The 21,033-nt window shown below is 39.9% G+C and overlaps 1 protein-coding gene across 1 annotated transcript in view; it reads left to right on the top strand.

Annotated features, from left to right (window-relative positions):
* ARHGAP10 (Rho GTPase activating protein 10) overlaps positions 1-21,033 on the top strand; it is a 389,415-nt gene that overhangs the window by 251,650 nt on the left and 116,732 nt on the right. Inside the window, exons 17-18 of the mRNA XM_004378836.2 lie at positions 10,794-10,899; positions 13,050-13,209. Of these exons, the coding sequence (XP_004378893.1) occupies positions 10,794-10,899; positions 13,050-13,209 (266 nt within the window). The remainder of the gene's footprint in view (positions 1-10,793; positions 10,900-13,049; positions 13,210-21,033) is intronic.

Here is a 21,033-nt window from a genome sequence, read left to right as displayed (position 1 = left end):
TTTCTGGAAATGACCTAATTTCACATCATATTTGAATGAGAGTTTTGCAGGATATATTATTCTTGGCTGGCAATTTTTTTCTTTCAAGGTTTTATGTATGTCATTCCATTGCCTTTTTGCCTGCATGGTTTCTGCTGAATAATCCAAGCTTAGTCTTATTTTTTCTCCTCTGTATGTGACTTTTTGTTTTTCTCGAGCTGCTCTCAAGATTCTTTGTTTGTCTTTGGTTTTAGTGAGTGTTATTATGATATGCCTTGGTGATTTTCTTTTGGAGTCTATCCTATACGGGATTCGTTGAGCCTCTTGAATGGTTAGCTTTTTGTCTTTCATGATATTGGGGAAGTTTTCTGTCAGCAGTTCTTCAGCGATCCTGTGTTTTCTGTTTTCTCCTCGTGTTCTGGAACTGATCACTTGTAGATTTTTGCTTTTGATTGTATCCCACATAATTCTCAGGGTTTCTTCATTTTTCTTCGTTCTTTTTTCTGATTTTTCCTCCAATAGGGTTGTATCTAAGTGTTTGTCTTCAATTTCGCTGATCCTGTCTTCCATTGTTTCAAGCCTGCTCTGCAGCCCTTCTATGACACTGTCCATTTCTGAAATCTTGTTGTTTATCTTTTGGATTTCTAATTGTTGTTTTTCTATGGTTTTTAGTTGTGAATCTGTTTTAACATTTTGTTCCTGTATTAATTTCTTGAATTCTTCCATGTTTTGGTCTGTATTTTCCATGAATGTGTCTGCCTTTTCCACGAATTTGTCTATTTTTTCCTCATTTTTGTCTGCTTTTTGCTTCAACTCTTGGATAATTCTGAATATTAGGGATTCGAATTCCCTATCGGTTGGGTCTAGTGCCTTTTCTTCTACTGGAAGATCATCTGTTGTTTTATTTTGGACGCCTACTGGAACCACCCTGTCCTGTTTTTGTAAATGTTTTGATATTGTCTGCTGTCTTTGGGGCATTCAGTGGTTATTTTCCTCGTTTCTTGATTGTACATTTGTTTGTTTTGTCCCACTTTTTTGTTTTATTTGGTGATGTCTGATCAGGCGGGCTGTGCGTTCTTTGTTGTTTGCTCATCTGTGGGACGATACTTTTCACCTCCTTCTCCAATGTGCAGGGTCAGTCACTCTGGTGTGGTATAGCAGGGCAGGTCCAGCTGAAGGGGAGTGGCTGGGATGTGTTGTTTGTGGCACGTACCAGGGCTGACAGTGCAGACTGGGAATTAGTGCAGGGCAGTTTCCACTAGGACGTTCCTGTGCTACTTGGGAGTGTGATGTTCAGCCCACGGTGTAGGTAGGCAGGAAAGAGGGTTTAGATTGTGATGTGTGGAGCTAAGATGGGTATGGGAAAGAGGAGAGAGGAACAGGAGCCAAAAGCATACACACAAACAAAAAACAGTGCTAAGGGAGCTTGCTATTGGAGTGGAGTGATGAGAGACTGAGAAATGAGGAAAAACAAAAGTGAAAAAAAAAAAGAAAAAGGGTAAAAGAAAAAAATGAATAAATCGAGAAACTGGAAATGAGTAAAGACAAAAAAGAGATAAGAGTGAGAAGAAAACAAAACAAAGAAACAAAAAAAAAAACCCAAACCAAAAAACCTGGTTGAAAGAAATGCCCTCAGGGATGTCCCTGTGCGTTTGTGCAGAGTAAGGGAGTAGCTTGCAAGCCACGTGGTAGTGCCCTGCTGGAAGGGGCTCCCAAGCCCAGAAAAGAAAAAGAAAACAAACAAACAAATCAGAGCAAACAAACAAAAATCCCTGGGGGTCCTACCAGCGTGGCGGCACGGGGTGTGAGCAGTTTCACAGTCACGCGGTGTTTTGCAGCCTTTCAGGAAGAAGGAAAGATGGTTCACGGAGTCAGGTATTTGAGAGGAAGGAGGGGGAGGCGGTGTGAGGTAAGGGAGAAATCTAAAGAAGTGGAAAGAAAACGACACCAACCGCCAACAAAAGGCAGTCAGGGAGCTGGCCAATGTGGGCAGGTGGAATCCAGGTGACACTGGCATGCTTCCTGTCTTAGAGACTGTGGCTGCAGGAAGCAGAGGAGGCTAAGTGGGATTGATAAAGGGTCAGGGTTGGAAAGCCTATATCGCAGCTTACTGGTTTTTCTGTTTCCTGCTGGAAGCTCCGTGAAGCTGCTTTCCTATACCCCCATTCGCTTATCTCTGATAGGACTCCAATATGGCAGATCTGTGCTGTGGTAGGTGATAGGGGACCTCTGCATGTATCTCTCCTCGCTCTCTGTTCTCAGCCAGTTTCTTATTACATTCGGTGCTTGGCTGAGTTCTTTCTCTCTTCATTTGATGCTTAGGATTTCAGTATTGATTTGTGACTCTGTTTACCTTAGTTTTTCTGATCTTTGCTGTAGATGGAAGGCATGGTGCTTCTGACTTCAGCGCCATGTTGTCCAGAAGTGTGTTACTCACAAATTTTTGCTTTTGATTGTATCATAATTCTCTGTGTTTATTCATTTTTCCCCATTCTTTTTTCTGATTTTTCCTCAGAGGTTTATCCAAATGTTTGTCTTCATTTCTGCTGATCCTGTCTTCCATTGTTTCAAACCTGCTTCTCAGCCCTTTATGACACTGTCCATTTCTGAAATCTCGTTGTTCATATTTTGGATTTATAATTTTTTTTGTATGATTTCTGTTTATGAATGTATTTTGACATTTTGTTCCTGTATTTTTTTTTAATTCTTCCATTTTTTTGTCTGTATTTTCCATGAATTTGTCTGCCTTTTCCATGAATTTTGTCTATTTTTTCCTCATTTTTGTCTGATTTTTGCTTCAAGTCTTGGACAGTTCTGAATATTAGAGATATGAATTCCTTATCAGGTAGTTCTAGCGCCTTTTCTTCTACTGGAAAGTCATGTTGCATTTTATTTTGGATGGCTACTGGAACCATCCTGTCTTGTTTTTTTATATGTTTTGATATTGTCTGCTGTCTTTGGGACATTCAGTAGTTATTTTCCTCGTTTATTGATTGTAGATTTGTTTGTTTCATCCTGCTTTTTTGTTTTATTTGGTTATGTCTGAGCAGGTGGACTGTGCGTTCTTTGTTGTTTGCTCATCTGTGGTCATGATACTTTTCACGTCCTTGTCCAATGAGAAGAGTCAGTCGCACAATATGGTGCAACACTGCGTGTCCAGCTGTAGGGGTGGGGCTGGAATGGGGTTTTTTTTGGTACCTACTAGGGCCGACAGGGCTGGGCAGGAATCAGTGCAGGGCAGGTTCTGGTAGGCCATGCCTGTGCTGCTCGAGGGTGTGATGTTTAGTGCACAGTGCAGGTAGGCAGGAAGTAGGGGAGAGATTGTGATACTGGGAGATATGACTATGGGAAAGAGGAGCGAGAGGAGGGAAACAAGAGCCAAAAAGAAACAGACAAACAGAAAAAAGAGTGCTAAGGGAGCTTGCCATTGGAGTGGAGAGATGAGAAACCAAGAAATGGAGAAGAAAAAAAAAGTAAAAGAGAAAATAAAAACCAGAAAAAAGAAGAGCAAAGCCCCGGGGATCCCACCATTGTGGCTCTGGTGGCAGGTGCTGGGAAGCAGTTTCACAGTCGAGTGACGTTTCACAGCCTTTCAAGAAGAAGCAAAGATGGCACATGGAGCCAGGTGTTTGAGAGAAAGGAAGGGGAGGTGATGAGAGGTATGGAAGAAATCAACAGAAGCAGAAAAAGCAACACCAGCAAGAAACAAATCGCACTCATTGAGCTGGCCCATGTGGGCGGGTGAAATCCAAGTGGCCCAGGGCTGAAGCTGGTGCCTCCCGGCCAAGAGACTGTGGCCGCAGGAAGCAGAGGAGGCTGAGTGAGGGTGCAAGAAGGGTAGGGGGTGGGAAAGCGTATATCGTTGGTTACCAGTTGTTCTGTCTCCTGCTGGGAGCTCAGTGAAGCTGCTTTCCCGTACTTCCTGTTCACTGATCTCCGATAGGAGTCCAAAATGGTGAATCTGATAGGGGACCGCTGTACGTCTCTCTCCTTGCTCTCTGTTCTCTGTCAGTTTCTTACTCCATTTGGTGCTTGGCTGAGTGTTTTATCTCTTCATTTGATGCTTAGGTTTCCAGGATTGATGTTTGTCTCTGTTTAATTTAATTTTTTAGGTCTTTGCTGTGGAGGGATGGTGTGGTGCTTCTGTCTATAGCACCATGTTGCCCGGAAGTCCCAAACAATATTTGATAGAGTGACTTATACGTGATAAAATGTTAAACAGAGAAGGCTTAAAGTTGGTAGAATTTGAATTTGTGATTAGATTTTTTGTCAGTCATACTCATTCGAGGTTTTCTTGTTTTCTGTGTATTATTGTACACCTCACTTTTTATAGTCGACATATGCTGTATGGTTAGTCTTTTGAAGTACATTGATGCTAGGTATTTTTCATAGTTACGGAAATGAATGTTGAGGCATGGTAAGTAACTTGCCAGATTATAGGGATCTTATTTAAAATTCAAAACCCCAGTTCCGTTGGCCAAAACCTGCAGTATTGGTTTTCACAGGTGCACTGACAGTAGCTGTAATGTATTTTCATATCCTTTTTCTTTTTTCTCCCCCCTTGGTTGCATTCCATAGTTTAATCTGTTGAAGAACTTAGAGCAATCCCTTTGGGTCCTATGTTACTGCTGCCCGCACCTTGCTTTAAATGTTTTCTTCTTGTGAGGTCTTTGCTCCAGTCAATTTAAAGGTTTCTAGTATGTTACAGAAAGAAGCAATGTGTAGGCCTAGTTAGACTATACATATAAAATAGGCTTTTGGAAAAGGCACAAATATGATTGTATTCACTTTTGTTTTCCTATGGAGTAGGATTTCTTTAAAAAAGAGAATTTGTATGATCTAGAAAGGGGGAAAAGTTTCTTGGCAAAAACTTAAGCAAATGCTTTGTTGATTTTTTTCCCTGTGGCATTTTTGGCAAACCAGGGAAAGAGAAATTAAACTCTAGGTGGACGATGGTTGTTGCTTGTTGTTCACCTTAGAGACTGGAAAAAGCAGAAGAATGCCGATTTTAATCTAGAATCCTTTGAGAATTAGGCAAAGATAAAGTCATTATGGAATAAGTTTTTAAATTATCACAAGTTAGTGTTGTTATTATTAACATGCCCCATAACTGAGGGCAGTGTGTTTGAAATTCTTATAGCACTGTATTTTACCAGATGAAGGCTTCCAGATGGTAGGAATTTATAAGCAGTAATGAAGTCCATAATAGTAGGAAATGAGTGTAAGGGTTTGTTGAGGAAATCTTTGGACAGTGTGGTGAAAGGGATTGTCTAAATACGAAAGCTTTCATCACCTACCAGACCAGTACCTTATGTTTTGCTTCCTGACTTCACAGAGATGCTGTCATAGAGTCTCTACAAAGATTTCAGTAACAGGCTTGCTCCAAAGAAATACTGTAGCTGCTGTACTTATTGGCATGGATTTGCACCTAAATGGAGTTTTGGTTGGAATGGGACCTGTGGTAACGTAGTTTTATGAGAAAAAGTACATGTATTAAACGTGTGTATGAAAGGGATGAAAATTTCCAGTATAGACTTTAGTTTTTTGTCTTAATCTCTTGTGAATATCCTTCTCTGTACCCCGCTTCTCTTAGGAAAGCGTGTGTGAACAGATCCTTTAAGCTTTTGCGTATGTACTTTCACGTATTGAATGAAATAGTTAAAGATATTGGGTGGCCAAAATTAGATTCCTTTTCTGTTGGAAATTTGGGACTGCGGTTAAGCTATCGTTTTGCATTAATAATGGCACAGATTACCTTGTTTTGTGAAAGTGTCTGTTAGTTGAGCTGACTGCTAAAATTATCAGACATCACCAGTCTTTATTACCGCCTCTCACATCAGCATGGAATCTCATTTTTGATTCTTCTCAGTTATGTGTGGTTGTTTCCATCCGTTCTGTGGCGTTGAGATCTTCTCTTCCACCCAGTCTGCAAAGGGTTCTGAAGGTTTCTCTTGGGTCCCTTCATTTCCTCTCATCAGTTTCTTTCCTGTCGTTTTCACTTGAGAACCTGTGAGTTAACTTCTGAAGTTCATGATGCAAATATGAATTTTGTTTCTTTGTTGTCACCACAAAAAGCAAAATGTCTTGTTTTGATTCTTAAAAAAAAAAATCGACTTACTGTTCAATATTGAATATATCGGGAGAATACAAAAAAATTTTTTTTTTCTGAGTTACCTAAAATGTTTAAAAGGAACTGGAAACTGTCCATCGTGTGACAGTATATAATAGGGTTTTGGTACAGAAATTTGTTAGATGAAACCACCGTTCACTTGGTCAACACAGGAATGCAAAAGATGTGTCCATCTGGGGAAGGCTGGTAAGCACTATGTGGTTGTGTCACTGCATGTCGTTTATTACCTTTGAGAATGGATTAGAGTCTAGGTCTCTGCCTCAGCCTTTCAGGCTCAGAGTCCTTGATGTATCATTTTGGTTAGAGTGGACCCATGCTTCAGAGATGATCTCGGGTTAAACCGAGTTTGATAATGACAATTAAAACCTGGATGACTAGTTATTGCATTCCATCAAAAATCTCTATCACCTGGATCAGAACCCTCATCCTGGTATATATTTTCTTCCTGTTGTCAAGTTACCTGGGAAGCAGGATCACAACCACAAAGTTCTTTAGTGATTTATGATGAAAAATATAACTGGTGGTTGTGTAACCAGGCTGTTCTGGCCTTGTTGGTAAGCCTGCATGGGAAGCCAGACAAAATCATATGGTTCTTGGTAAGGAAGGACTCTGGGACCTGGAAATTAAAGGAATGGAATGTTTAATGGCATCAAGCTATCTTAGGCTGATTTTACAGTAGTGGTGAACTCCCATGGAAGAACTGGAATACTTGGAAGTTTGTTGACTGAAGCCTTTGTTCCTTGGAAAGTGCTTATACAGTTACTGCTAATGCCTTTCTAAAGCTTGCAATGTTATTGATTTATGGCATTTAAAGTAATTATTTAATGTTTATCTGCCTGTGTATCTTTGATAAGTTCTAGTAAGCTATGCTCATATCTTATTCAGTCTCTGTTGGTCAACACAGCATCATAAGCAGATAGACATTAAAGTATGGTGGATGTTGATGCATAGTTTCACAATTAAAAATACCTTTGCTATTACAATAGACTCCGAATTCCTTGGCGTATTTCAGGAATTTGCTGTTGTAATTAATTTAGTATCCTATATTTTTTAAAAAAGTTATTCCTTCCATTCTTCTTTGTCAGTTTCATATGAATTAAAATACAAACTGCCTATAGCATAAGCAACTGAAGATAAAAGATGTATGTGTGTGTTTTTAAGAGAGATAGGGGTGGACTAGGGAGAGATGGGCTTAAGAAAGGAAGTTGAAGGTTTTTGACTCTGTTTTTCAAAACAGATTCTACTGTTTTTAGAAATGAAGGACCTTATCCATAGAGGGCAGGAAACCATTTCTCTAGCTTGTGTTTCTCAGTAAGTAATAAATCCAACAATATTTTGAAATGAAGTGTTCTTTGGAGAGAGAATGATTATTAATGATAAATAGGCACATGATTTAGAACAAGCTTCTTGGTACAAAGTTTTCAAAAATTTTCAGTTTTACTTGTGAACGTACAAAATTCTTATCCTAGGCAGCTATCCTTTCATTCTTTTGGAATTTGGGGCTGTTTTATCAGAGTTCCTCTTCTCTTTTTCTTTTTTTAAAAATCAAAGTTGTGACTTGAAAATGTTATTATATATTTATTTCTTTCATTGCCCCCCAGCATTGATTCAGTATAGCATTCTCTTGGTTTTAGCTCCAGATTAAGAATTTGATTATAATTTATCACACAAAACTTGAGACAGTTGTAGTTTTGTTTTCAGTGCAAAACAAAAGTATCTGAAAATCTTTTATTATTTAATTGTTGTTGTTAGGTGCGACTGAGTCAGTTCTGACCCATAGTGATCCTTTGTATAACAGAACGAAATACTGCCAGGTCCTGCGCCATCCTCACGATCCTTGTTACGCTTGACCCCATTGTTGCAGCCACTGTGTCAGTCCATCTAACTGAGGGTCTTCCTCTTTTTCGCTGACCCTCTACTTTACCAGACGTGATGTCCTTCTCCAAGGGCTGGTCTCTCCTGATAACATGTCCAAAGTGAGATGACGTTTCACCATCCTTGCTTCTAAGGAACATTCTGCTGTACTTCTTCCAAGACAGATTTGTTTGTTCTTTTGCAGTCCGTGGTATATTCAATATTCTTCGCCAACACCATAATTCAATTCTTCTTCAGTCTTCCTTACTCATGTTATATAATATGACTTAGATATTTGCCTTCAGCTTTATAATGTGTGCTTTAATTTCTTAGCCTTTTTGCTTCCTTTCTCTTTAGTAATACCCATCTCATTGTTCTGTTGTAAAGTCCCACTCCTCACACTTAAACAGCTATTGGGAGTGCAAACTATAATACATTTAACTTTACAAACATTGCAAGAAGAGTAAATGTCCATAAAGTGATTGTGTGGAGCTCTATTTTATGACAAGGAAACACATCCATGATAAGTGAAATAAGCTGCTTAAATATTGCATTAAAGAAAAAAAGGAAGGAAGACTCTACAAGGATTAAACCTAAATTTTACCAGTGTATCTTAGAGTAAGACTTATTATGGGTAATTTTTATTTAAGTGAACTTTTTGTTGAAACATAACAGAAATGTGCACAGATTTTAAGTATACAGCTTAATGAATTTTCACAAAGTGAAGACACGCATATAATCAGCCCCCAGATCAAGAAACAGAACGTTGTCTGAACCCTAGATGCCCTGCCCCACATTTACTGTCCGCCTCCATGAGGCGGATGTAATTAATGTCACTCAGATGTACACTTAAAAATGGGTAAAATGGCAAACTCTTTGTTATATGTATTTTATCACAATAAAAAAATTTAAATTAAAAAAAAGTAAAGAAAGAAAGGAATATGAATAGAGTTAAATTTGGGGAAGGTATACCTGACATTTTCTGAAGGATGGATTAGAACGGGAAAAGGAGCAAGTTAGGAAGGAAATGGTATTCAGGCAAGAAGTAATGAGCCTGAAAGGGTTAAGACACGTAAAGCAGATCAAGAAAGGGGCATTGACCCCAAAGGAGATATACAAATCATCAACAAGCACATGAAAAAATGCATAACATCATTAATCATGAAGGAAATGGAAATCAAAATCACAGATAAGGAAGTATAGTCTGGGGTCAGACACTGCAGTCACTGCTTCCAAGGCTGAGTGGCCCTGAGAAAGTTACCTAACCTCTGTGCCTCAGTTTCCTCATCTGTAAAATGAAGATAATAGCACTATCTCAACAGGCTGCTCTGAGGATTCAGTGAGGTAATATATGTAAAGCACTTACCACTATTCATTTTCAAAGGTTTTTCATCACCCCAAACAGAAACTCAGAACCCCCTTTCCCCTTCCCACAGCTCTTGGTAACCACTAATAACTTTTATCTTTATGTATTTGCTTATTCTAGATATTTCATGTAAGTGGGATCATACAATATTTGTCCTTTTTGTCTGACTTACTTCACTCAGCATAATGTTTTCAAAGTTCATCCATGTCATAGCATGTATCAGAACTTCATTTCTCTTTATGGCTGAATATTTCATTGTATGTATATACCACATTGTTTTTAATCCATTCAGCTGTTGATGGACATTTAACTGTTTACACTTTTTGGCTATTGTGAATAGTGCTACAGTGAACACTGGTATACAAATATCTGTTTGAGTCTCTGCTTTCAAGTCTCTTGGGTATATTCCTCGGAGTGGAATTGCGGGTCATGTGGTGGTTCTATGTTTAGCTTTTTGAGGAACCGCCAAACCACTTTCCAGAGAGGCAGCATCATTTTACAATCCAGTCGGCAATGTACAAGTGTTCCAGTGTCTCCACATCCTCGCCAACGCTTGTTATTTTCGGTTTCTCTGATAATAGCCATCCTACTAGGTGTGAAGTGGTATCCTTGCTTTATTTTTAGTAACTCTAATTTAGAAACCAACAGTGAAGACATATTCTTCAAATTGGACTTCACAGTCTCAGTGTGCCTCCCTGTAAGTTTGAGGTGCTGATTCCACATAAGCTTTGCTGTTTGCTAATTTAGACTGTACCTCTTACCCCCTCAGCTCTGCCTTTCCTTGAAGTCTTTCCCATTCCTCAAGGCCCAATTCAGATATTCTCTTTTATGTGAGATCCTTCCTGTGCTGCTCTAGCCAGCTCTATGGCAACCTCTAAAACAATTTATAGTCTTCCTTCCTGTTACAGTAAACTGAACACCTAATTCCCAGCAGTCACTTTTTTTTTTTTATTCTCCTGAAGACTAGCATAATCTTTAGTAATGAGCATTTCATTGATTTGTTTAATGATTTTCTATCAAGAGCACAATAAAGGAAATTTGGGTACACTGTTAATAAGAGTCAGGGGTGATAGTTAATTCCAAAGTCAAAGGATAAAGGTAATAGCCTATTTGCTGACTTTTCATTTGTGTTCCATTGTGGGGCTGTGATGCAGTGATCCAGGAAGCTGTGAGCAGGCTGAAGTGCAGCATGCCGGAAGGAGAAGCGGAAGCAACTCTCTGCTCTTAAATATAAACAGAGGGAAAGGCACTAATTGTAGCTACACTGAAATTACCATACAGGGGAGGCATTAGAAGATTAATAATAGGGAGAAAGATTTTTTTTTTTTTCCATTTTTAAAGGTGGCAAAATATGTTTCAGTTTTCTGCATTTGGAGATGTTGAACAGATAAGCTGTTATAATTTGTTTTTAGGAATATTAGAATTCTGAGTATTCAACTATTTTCTTTTCTTTTTTCTTAAAAGAAAGCGGAAGCCCAGAATCTCGTGTTAATGCTATCCATTTCTTGGTGCACAAACTGCCAGAGAAAAATAAAGAAATGTTGGATATTTTGGTGAAACACTTAACCAAGTAAGTCTCTTTTTTCCTTCGTTTCGCTCTAGGTGATATGCAGTGTTCGTGGATTTGGAATGGTTGGTACTGGGGCTGTGTATATACACAATACTGGGACTGAACCTGGAAATGCAGGCTGGATGTTTGAGTCACTGTGTGTGTTTTGGGCAGAGTGTTGAAATATGATACTTTTATGAAGTCACAAAATTATTTGCTTAACATCATTGCCAGAAACTCAGGGTTTTATTTGAAGTGAAGGAAGAGAATATTATACATTTTCCCATGTATAGATTCTGGAAATGTCATTATAAGTCTGTTAGCAAATTTAGCTTGGTTTCACACCTACCTAAGTTTGAGAATGTCCTTCAAGTTTGTTTAATCCCATAATAGGCATTTATTTCATAGGATCCCTTCCCCCTCCCTTAAAAAGCAAGCAAAGTTAATAATCCAGTGGTGAAATTAGTCCTTTCTTCAAATATACCAAAAAAAACAAACAAACAAAAAAAAAACACACATTGCCATCGAGTTGATTCTGACTCATAGCGACCCTATAGGACAGAGTAGAACTGTCCCATAGGGATTCCAAGGCTGTAAATCTTTATGGAAGCAGACTGCCACATCTTTCTCCCGTGGAGCAGCTGGTAGGTTTGAACAGCCGACATTTCGGTTAACAGCCCAGTGCTTAACCACTTCACAACCAGGCCTTCTCTTCAAGTATAAATGACTCTTAAGTCATTATAAATATAGAATTTTAGAGGTGAGAGGAATCTTAGAAACCCTGTATTTTAGAACTTTTATTTTACATAAGTAGCAAATGAAGGCCAGAAGACACTATGACTTGCTCACATTTGTACTATATTCATTCATTAAATCAACATATATTTATTGAATGCTTTTTCAAGGTGCTACTAGATACATAGCTGAAGAAGATAGATAAAGTCAGTACCTTCATGAAGCTTACATTCTAAGGAGAAAAAAAAAATAAACAAAAGATAAAATTTCAGATGATGATAAGTGAAAATAGAAGATATAAAGTAAGGAGTTAGAGAATACATGTTAGGCGAGTGTCTCAGTCATCTAGTGCTGCTCCAACAGAAATACCACAAGTGGATGGCTTTACAAAGAGAAATTTATTCTCTCACAGTCCAGTAGGCTACAAGTCCAAATTCAGGGCATCAGCTCCAGGAGAACACTTTCTCCCTTGGCTCTGGAAGAAGGTCTGTGTCATCAATCTTTCTTTGGTCTGGGAGCTTCTCTGCGCAGGAACCTCAGGTCCAAAGGACACGCTCTGCTCCCGGCACTGCTTTCTTGGTGGTGTGAGGTTCCCATGTGTCTCTGCTCACTTCTCTCTTTTATATCTCAAAAGAGATTGCATTAAGACACTAATCTTGTCAACCTCATCAGTATAACCTCATCACAGTGATAGAATTTATAACACATGAGGAGATCACATATAATCTCATCATAGTGGTAGAGTTTACAACACATAAGGAAATCACATCAGATAACACAATCATACAATACCGGGAATCATGACCTAGCCAAGGTGCTACACACATTTTTGGGGGGACACAATTCGATCCATGACAGCGAGGAACTGTAAGAGGATTATTATGGAAGGTCTCCTTGAAGTGAGACCTTTGAGGTGAGACCTTTGAGGTGAGACTTGACTTGAGTGAGTAGGGCAGCTGTGAACAGTCTTCTAGGTTGTTCACTGCACAATGCTACTGGGATGAAGAAATGAGTGCAGGTGCTCTGGCCAAGTTCTGCATACCTGTGAAGTGAATTCTTAGACAAAGATATCATGCAGTCCTTGGAAGCAAGGGTATGATGATCTGGGGGAGGGAAGGCATCTTCTGAGTTGAGGGCGAATAGTAGTAAATAAAGGCCTTTAGGGGGAACAAGCTTAGCATGTTCATCAAATTATTAAGGAAGCCAGTGTGGCTAGATTAGGGCATCAAAGGAAGAGAAGTCCAAATGTAGTCAGTGTCCTCATCATGTAGACACTTGTCAGGTCTAGTCATTTCAGAACCACATATTGAGGACAATTAGAATCTCTTGACTCCCTTATTTTTGAAAAATATAATGTTGCAGAGTGTTGTACATCCCTACAGTTATCACCTATTTTATAACCAGAGACCTTTTTTTTTTTCTCTCATCAAAATTAGTGTTTCAAATCACTCTAAGCAGAACCTAATGACTGTGGCAAATTTAGGAGTGGTGTTTGGGCCAACTCTGATGAGGCCCCAGGAAGAAACAGTGGCCGCCATCATGGATTTGAAATTTCAGAACATTGTCGTGGAAATCTTAATTGAAAACCATGAAAAGGTAATTTTTTTCTTTTCCTTCTACGAGAATGCCTGTTTTTGACTTGTCAGCATGTGATGTGCAGCAATTCTCTTAGACTACACCCTCACCCTTTAAAAAGATTTTATTTCGTCATAATGAGCTTGGTTCTGATAAGTTCTCATTGGGCTTTTTCTGATGAAGTTCCATAAACCAGAAGCTTACTTGGTGTTCTGTTAACTCACTGGTCCAAGGAAGAAGCATTTATTCAAGATGCAAATGAATATTGTGAAATGTTTAGAATTTTTACCGTTGGATTCTTCATGCAAATTCTGTTTCTGTGACATAGGGAAAATACGCGTGTCAATCTTTGTTACAACAATTCTAGACTCTTGATTCAGTTTAGAGCTTTGCAGCTTTGAAAAAAGAGAAAGTGAGGAAAATAAAGTTGAGGGGAAATGAGCTGGACCCAGAGGACCATGAGCATCATTGTGGGTGGGGCCTGGGAGCAGCGTTCCTCCGACCTGCTGTTCAGGGTTAGCGTCTGTTTGCTAGGTACTTTTAGAGGTAGCCCTGTCTTGTGGAGTGTCTTTCTGGTTGCGCTCAACAGACATGGGTGGCAGGTAAAGAAGGGGCAGTCTGGTATGAGGAGTTCATACCAGGCGTGGGCAATGCATCTGAGTGGTGGGGCGACACTCTCCTGGGCTTGGGTGTTCGGTTGAACGTGGTTTGAATTAGGAGATTCCTTATCAGGGGTGAGCAGAAACCACTTTAGAGCACTCTATACCCAGTCACCATTTTGAGCTCTAGAAATAAGTACTGTTTGTCCTTATCACCTTGTGATGTCTTTCCTAAACTACCGTTATTTTCTCCTCTATCCTTGGAGAGGTATTCTCCTTGTGTGCTCTGTGGCTATAAAAATAATCATCTCCATGTGTCCCCCACTACCCCGCGTGCACGTTTTATTTTACACAGACACCCTCCAATTGCCCAGATATTTTCACATATAAGGGTGCTGTTGTTGTTGTGTGTCACTGAATCAGTTTCACCTCAGAGTGACCCCATGTGACGGAGTAGAACTGCTCCAGAGTTTCCTAGACTGTAATCTTTATGGGAGCAGATTGCAAGGTCTTTTCTTCCGCAGAGCCCCTGGTGAGTTTGAACCACTGACCTTTTGGTTAGCATCTGCGCCACCAGGGCACCTGCATATAAGGGTATACCTGTTACCATTGAGTTGATTTCGAATCATAGCGACCCTATAGACAGAGTAGAACTGCCCCATAGGGTTTCCAAGGAGTGGCTGATGGATTCGAACTGCCAACCCTTTGGTTAGCAGCGGAACTCTTAACCAGTATGCCACCAGGTCTTCAGGATAAGGGTAGTGAGGGGTAAATTGTGATTAAAGCACTTCACATAAAAGTGTGAATAAGTGCCTCCCAAACGCTTCTGGGGATCTATTCCTATTAACCTAAATAACTGGGAAATATTTTTTTTTTTATGGAGGCTGCGCTTTCTAGGCTCCTTAAATTCTATTGCCAATTTATTTCTGATATGAAGGAAATGGGAAGGGAAAGGAGAGCGGATATTCTTAAAATGTTCCTTCTTTCTTGTAATGCCAACCTGTTTCTTACTGTGGGGTCTGGCCCGTATTAGCTTCCTTCTAGATTAGTGGTTGTTATTGCTGGCTGCTTATCATAACTCGTATGAAGATAAAAATTAAAAAATAGAATACACATAGCTAGGTAGCCAGTTGAAAGATTCACATAGGTTATTCTGATGGTTTGCCAGGGTTGGAAATTATAGATCTAGACCAGAGATCAAGAAACTTTTTCTGTAAAGGTCTAGATAGTAAATATTTTTCACTTTGCAGGCCATACAGTGTTTGTAACAACTACTCAGTTCTGTCATTGTAGCTTGAAAACAGCCATGACCAGTTGCCCTTGAGTCAGTTCCGACTCATGGCAGCCTAATGTGTTACAAAGTAGAACTGTACTCCATAGGGTTTTCAAGGCTGTGACCTTTTGGAAGTGAATCGCCAGGCGTTACTTCCAAGGCACCTCTGGGTAGACTTGAACCTCCAACCTTCTGGTTAGTAGCTCAATGTGTAATCATTTGCACCACCCTGGGACTCGAAGAACAGCCATAGGCATTACAGAAATGAACAGATGTGGCTGTATGGTTGCCATGAGCTGGAGTTGACAGTAACTGGTGGTGGTGGTGGTGTTCTAATAAAACTCCCTTCAGCCTCATTCACTCTCCTTCCAAGATAGATGGCCACCATCATGTTGCCTACTGTTTTCAGGGGTTAGAGTGGACTCTGGGTCTATTCCTTGCAAGGTAATTTAGCACAGTAGACACAAACTCAGGCTCCATAATCAGACTGCCTAGACAAAATCCTAGCTCCACAACCTACCTCATGGCTTTGTTGTGAACAGTTAATTAGATAATATAGGTAACGTACATAGCACAGTGCTTGGCACATGGTAACAGCTCAGTAGATGGTAGTTGCTGCAAGCATCTACAGGGTGCAAGCTAGAGTACCTCAAGCCTGGGATCAGAAGGGATCTCCTTTTTGGGTTGGGTTGATCCTTTAGCTCAGGGCATTGGCTCTGGGAGCTGTAGGGTAGCAAGAGACTCGGGCTGTGAATAAGAGATCGTTGATGGGGATCAAATACTGAACGTTCATGGCTTGTACACCTGTAGTTTTGCATTTGGCTCATAATATGTGACTGTCTGCAGAACATTGGAGGACTATAGTTAAAGGAGGAGACTGAAAGTTAACATTCAAAAGGAACTATTTAATTTTGGGAAAGTGATTGACTTGAGAAATATTTAAAGTACTGCCAATTTATAAGATTCTTTCTTCTCCTCTTTCTCTGTTAAGAGCTTGAGAGAGCTTCATTCTGGAATGTGGGAGAAAGTTCTGTTAATATATGAGAGATTTTTGTTGATAATAGATAAAACAAAACTGAGTATCATTTTTACTGGCGTTGGGTCTGACTTGTGGCAGCTTGTGTTTGGACTCAGAATTTCAAGGAGCTGGTTCCCATTCAGTACAGCTGGCCTTCGTGTGTAAGTGGGGATTAGATGGTTTGTGGAGGACATATGAAGAAAGGGTTTTGGGATGTTTCTGCAGTATTTTTTGCTCAAAGGAGCTGCCTCTGTTTGCCTCTTTGTTCCATTCCCTTCATCCTCAAATCAAGCTTCTATCTGTTAGAAAAATGAAGAAGATAACTCAGGAATAAAGATATACCTTGACTATTACACAAAAAAATATAGTTTAAAGAAACATGTTTATTTGTTAGGGTTGTGCTTCTTAACCTTTTTGGGATCACAGACCTCTGAAAAGCTGATAGAAGCTATCGACTCTTTCCTCAGAAAAGCACCCATCTCCCCACCCCCCAACAATTGTGCTAATAATCGCAGGGATTCACAGGCCTCCATGAACCTGTCTGGGGACTCCAGGTGAAGAATCTCTGATTTAAAACGTGAACTGTCTTGTTATTTGTTTCTCTGAAATCAAGGGAATACATGATTTTTCAAAATACGTTAGACTATTTCAAGAACTGGTAGATTTTTTTTTTTCTCTTATTCTGTAAGCTATCGATTAGGAACTTGCTAATGACTTTTCTCACTTCTGCCTGTACGATAGGGAATTTAAAAAGTATTACAACTGCTTGGTCATTCATTTGTTTATTAGAAGAATTTTTTGTTTGTTTTTTTGTTTGTGAGATCCGATTACATGCCAAGCATGTATTAGGTGCTGAGATGTGGAGCTGAACATTACAGGCCCTGTTGGAAAGCAGGCCACAGTCTGGAGGTGGAAGTATGTTTTGGGACCTGTCTTCAGCAGCACTTGTTCTTGTCTACATGCTCTGTAATTTACTTATTTATTTATTTTATTTGATGTCTCTTTCTCCCTGCTAAAGCTTAAGCTTCCTGAGGACAGGAATCTTTTTGTTCACTTAGAGTAATACTTGGTACATATTGTTGTTGTTGTCAGCTGTGACTCATGACAACCCCATGTACAACAGAACTAAACATCGTCCAGTCCTGTGCCATCTTCACGATCATTGGTATGCTCAACTTCATTGTTGGGGTCACTGTGTATTTTGAGTGCCTTCCAGCCTAGGGGGCTCATCTTCTAGCACTATATCAGGCAATATTCTGTTGTGATAGGGTTTTCTATGGCTGATTTTTTTGGGAAGTAGATCACTGGGCCTTTCTTCCTAGTTTGTCTTAGATGGAAGCTCCGCTGAAGCCTGCCCACCATGGGTGACCCTGCTGGTATTTGAAATACATGTGGCATAGCTTCCAGCATTACAGAAACACACAAGCCACCACAGGACAATAAACGGACAGACAGGTGGTAGTGATACATATTAGATGCTCAATTAATATTTATAGAATGAATTAATGAATTCAGTAAATTTTGAGGGAGTTGAGGAGTGAGAGAGAGACAGGCAAACAGATGAAGTCCCTTTGAGCAAAGTACCGTAGCATAATTTATTGGGTCCAGTTGCATTTGCTATTAGTTAGAGCAGTTCTTAAGGAGCCCTGGTGGCACAAACGGCTAAGTGCTTGGCTGATAACCAAAAGGTTGGAGGTTTGAACCCACCTAGCTGCTCCATGGGAGAGAGACCTGGCAATCTGCTTCCGTAAAGGTTACTGCTAGGAAAACCCTATGGGGCAGTTCTGCTGTGTCACACATGATTGCTGTAAGTCAGAATCGACTTGACGGCACCTACAACAACAAAGAGCTGTTCCCACTGAAAAGTTAACCTTGAAAACTAGTCAGGGATTTTCTTTACCAGTTTGATAAAAGCAACTTGTTTACTGATGTAAGAAGGTTTTTTATTTTTTGGGTATTCAGTGGTTGATTTTGCCTCCTTTTATAGGGTCACTATGAGTCGGAATCGACTCGACAGCGACAGGCTTGGTTTTTGGTTGGTTTTATGGTCCTGTCGAGCTGTCATTAAACCTCATTAGTGTGCACTGTACCATCCAGACAGCTTCATGTAAAGATGGGTACTAATTTTTTAGAAAGAGAAATAATTAAGACTACAAGCTTTGAAATAATGTTATAGTAGCTCAGCTATCATTCAGTTAAATCCTAAGTAAACCAAAAAAAACAAACCTGTTGCTGTCGAGTTGATTCTGACTCATGGTGACCCTAAAGGACAGAGTAGAACTGCCCTATAGGGTTTCCAAGGAGTACCTGGTGGATTTGAACTGCCGACCTTTTGGTTAGCAGCCAAGCTCTTAACCACTGCACTACCAGGGCTCCTAAATCCTAATTAAGGAACTTTTATGCAATTTATCTGTGTGAAAAATCCTGACTCTGAGCCTTGTGCTTGGCTAAAAGGATCTCAATTTAATGCTGCACCTTTCTATTTGCTTCCCTTATTTGAAGCTCGGAAGATATGTACTTGGGATTTTCTGTTGGGAACTAGATGCTGCCACTTTCACCTTGTTAACAAATCTTACAGGAATTTCGAAGTGGCACTGGTGAGCCCGTGGTAATAGTGATAGCAGATGAAAGTGGGCCGCGCTCAGAGATGGTGCTTTCTAGAGCTAAGTAGCAGGCTTTCAACTTTTCTTCTCTTACTTTCTGTGGCAAGATAGTGCTGTGAACTCAAAACCGATATTAAAGTGCCAGGGTTTCCTGTCAAGAGGAGGGGAGGTAGGACATTGAGTTTCAGATTCTTTATCGTATGCATGGTTTCAGGTTTGGGAGCAGAGGGTTGCTTTTGGCCGGGGGTGGGGGGGTGGGTGTGTGGTGGTGGTGGTGGTAGCTATTAGCAGCTTGGATTAGTTCACATTTCTGAGGACTTAATTTCCCCATTACCTCTTCCCTTGGATTTCTTCTTTGTATACTTTCATTCTTACTCCTAGCTCTTTGTCCCCACTCAACTGGACTTTGCTTCAGAGTCCACGCTCTGCTATGAGGAAGGATATTTCTGCTGACAAGGGTGGTTGTGCAGAAGAACTTCATACTGATGTGCATACCTACCTTAGCCATAGGTTCCCTGACAGCTGACCCACGTAAACCGCCCAAAGGTTTGACCCACAAGTGGTGAGGGAAGGGTATAATTCCTCTTTGTAAACGTTTGAGGATGAAAAGAAAAAGAGAGCGGGAGTAAGGGTAGGAAAGGATAAAAAGAACAGTCTATAAAAGAGGGAAAAAATTACAACAATGGATAGGGAGACAAAAAGAAGAAAAATGGAGAGGAAGAGGCCTGGTTAGTGTCTATGAAGGAGAATAGCGAGAGAAAAGATGACAATGGGAGGAAGACATTTTCTTTTCCTCAGTTACTTATTTTTCCTCCCCAGGAATGTGAAGAATGTTGACCCTAAGTAGGGAAGTTCGCTAAAGCAGAAGCGGACTTTAAACATGTAATTAAAGCAAAATAGCCCTAGATTAATTTTGGAGTTAGAAAAAGACCTCTGGTTTAATCTGCCTTGGAGATCACATTTTATCCTCTCCTCCTTGCTGTTTTTATAAAGACCATATGTATTTTATAGGAAACTTAATCCATATGTTTTGGCTTCATTTACACATAATGTATTAAGATGTTGTTTTAAAAGAAGTGTTCATGGGCCAGAAATATTATCAAGGTCTTTCTTCCCTTGCAAACCAGAAAATTGCTTTACCTATGTGGAAAAGGGTATTATGAAGTTCCCAAGGATTTTCAAATTGGTACTGTACCTTAGAATTTGTGAGTGTGGCATAACTTTTGTTCTTAATGAAGTATACTTGTTATGCATTAATTCAGTGCATTTCAGTGGGTGCCTGCTATGAGCCAGACATGGTGTGAGATTTGGGGGAAGTGAAGACAATGAGTCCAGGAGGGAAAGAAGAAATATCCGTAAATATAAAATAACTACAAGGTGTGCGGAGAGTAAGTGCTTACACAGAGATGTAGAGAAAGCTGCTAAGAGATTTGAGAGTTTACGTAGAGTCCAACTGTGGGGAATCTGGAAAGTTTCCTGAGTAGGTGGTTTGAATAGGTTTTGAGAACAGAGTTTGAATAGGTGGAGATGTTGTAAGAGGACATTTCAGATATAGGAGAACATGTAATTAGAGAAACACAGAGTAGCCCTGGGACTGCAACTCACACTGGAACGTGGGTGAGCGGCACGAGGTGGGATTGGAGAGGGATTAGGGCCAGGTGTGGGCAGGTTTAGAATGCCATGTTTGGACTTTTGGATTCAGTTTTACAGGTGCCTGGAGCTCTCATGGTTTTCAAGAAAACTGCTTCAGGAAGCTTAATCTGAGAGCAGTGGTTGAAATAGAAAGTAGAGGGGAAAGAAGAGCAGGTGAGAAGTCACATGGCATGGATTGGGGCAAGGCAGTGAGAACTGATGGAGAGCATCATCTTGTGAGGTTGAACAGACAAATCCAAGAATGGATTTGTGGTGCAACTCAGAGGAAGGTGTAATAAATGGTGCTGAGGATTCGATCCTGGAGTAATATGGTTGTCATTAAGAAAAGGAAGGAAAGAAATAATTTGGGGGCAGGAGTAAGATAAGCTCAGTTTGTAACCTAATGAATTTTACTTGTTGTCTGGATGTCTAGCAAGGTATGTCTAACAGACATTTGAGATGTGGGGCTCAAGATTGTCAGAGAATTTAGGGGTAAAAAGTATAATAGAAGCTATAGTCAAGGACATGAAATTGGCACGAGAAAGTATTTATTGAATGCTCGTCATATTATATGTTTTTAGTCTACTGTATAGGGTATTTATCTCATATAATCTCAAATGTGTGTGTATACACTTGATGTATGTATTTATTATATATATTTTATATATTACATATATTTATATATATATTGGAGCCCTGGTGGTGTAGTGGTTAAGAGCT

Source organism: Trichechus manatus, unplaced genomic scaffold (assembly GCF_000243295.1).
Source record: "Trichechus manatus latirostris isolate Lorelei unplaced genomic scaffold, TriManLat1.0 scaffold00059, whole genome shotgun sequence".
NCBI lineage: Eukaryota > Metazoa > Chordata > Mammalia > Sirenia > Trichechidae > Trichechus > Trichechus manatus.
This window is presented reverse-complemented; position numbering and strand designations above follow the sequence as displayed.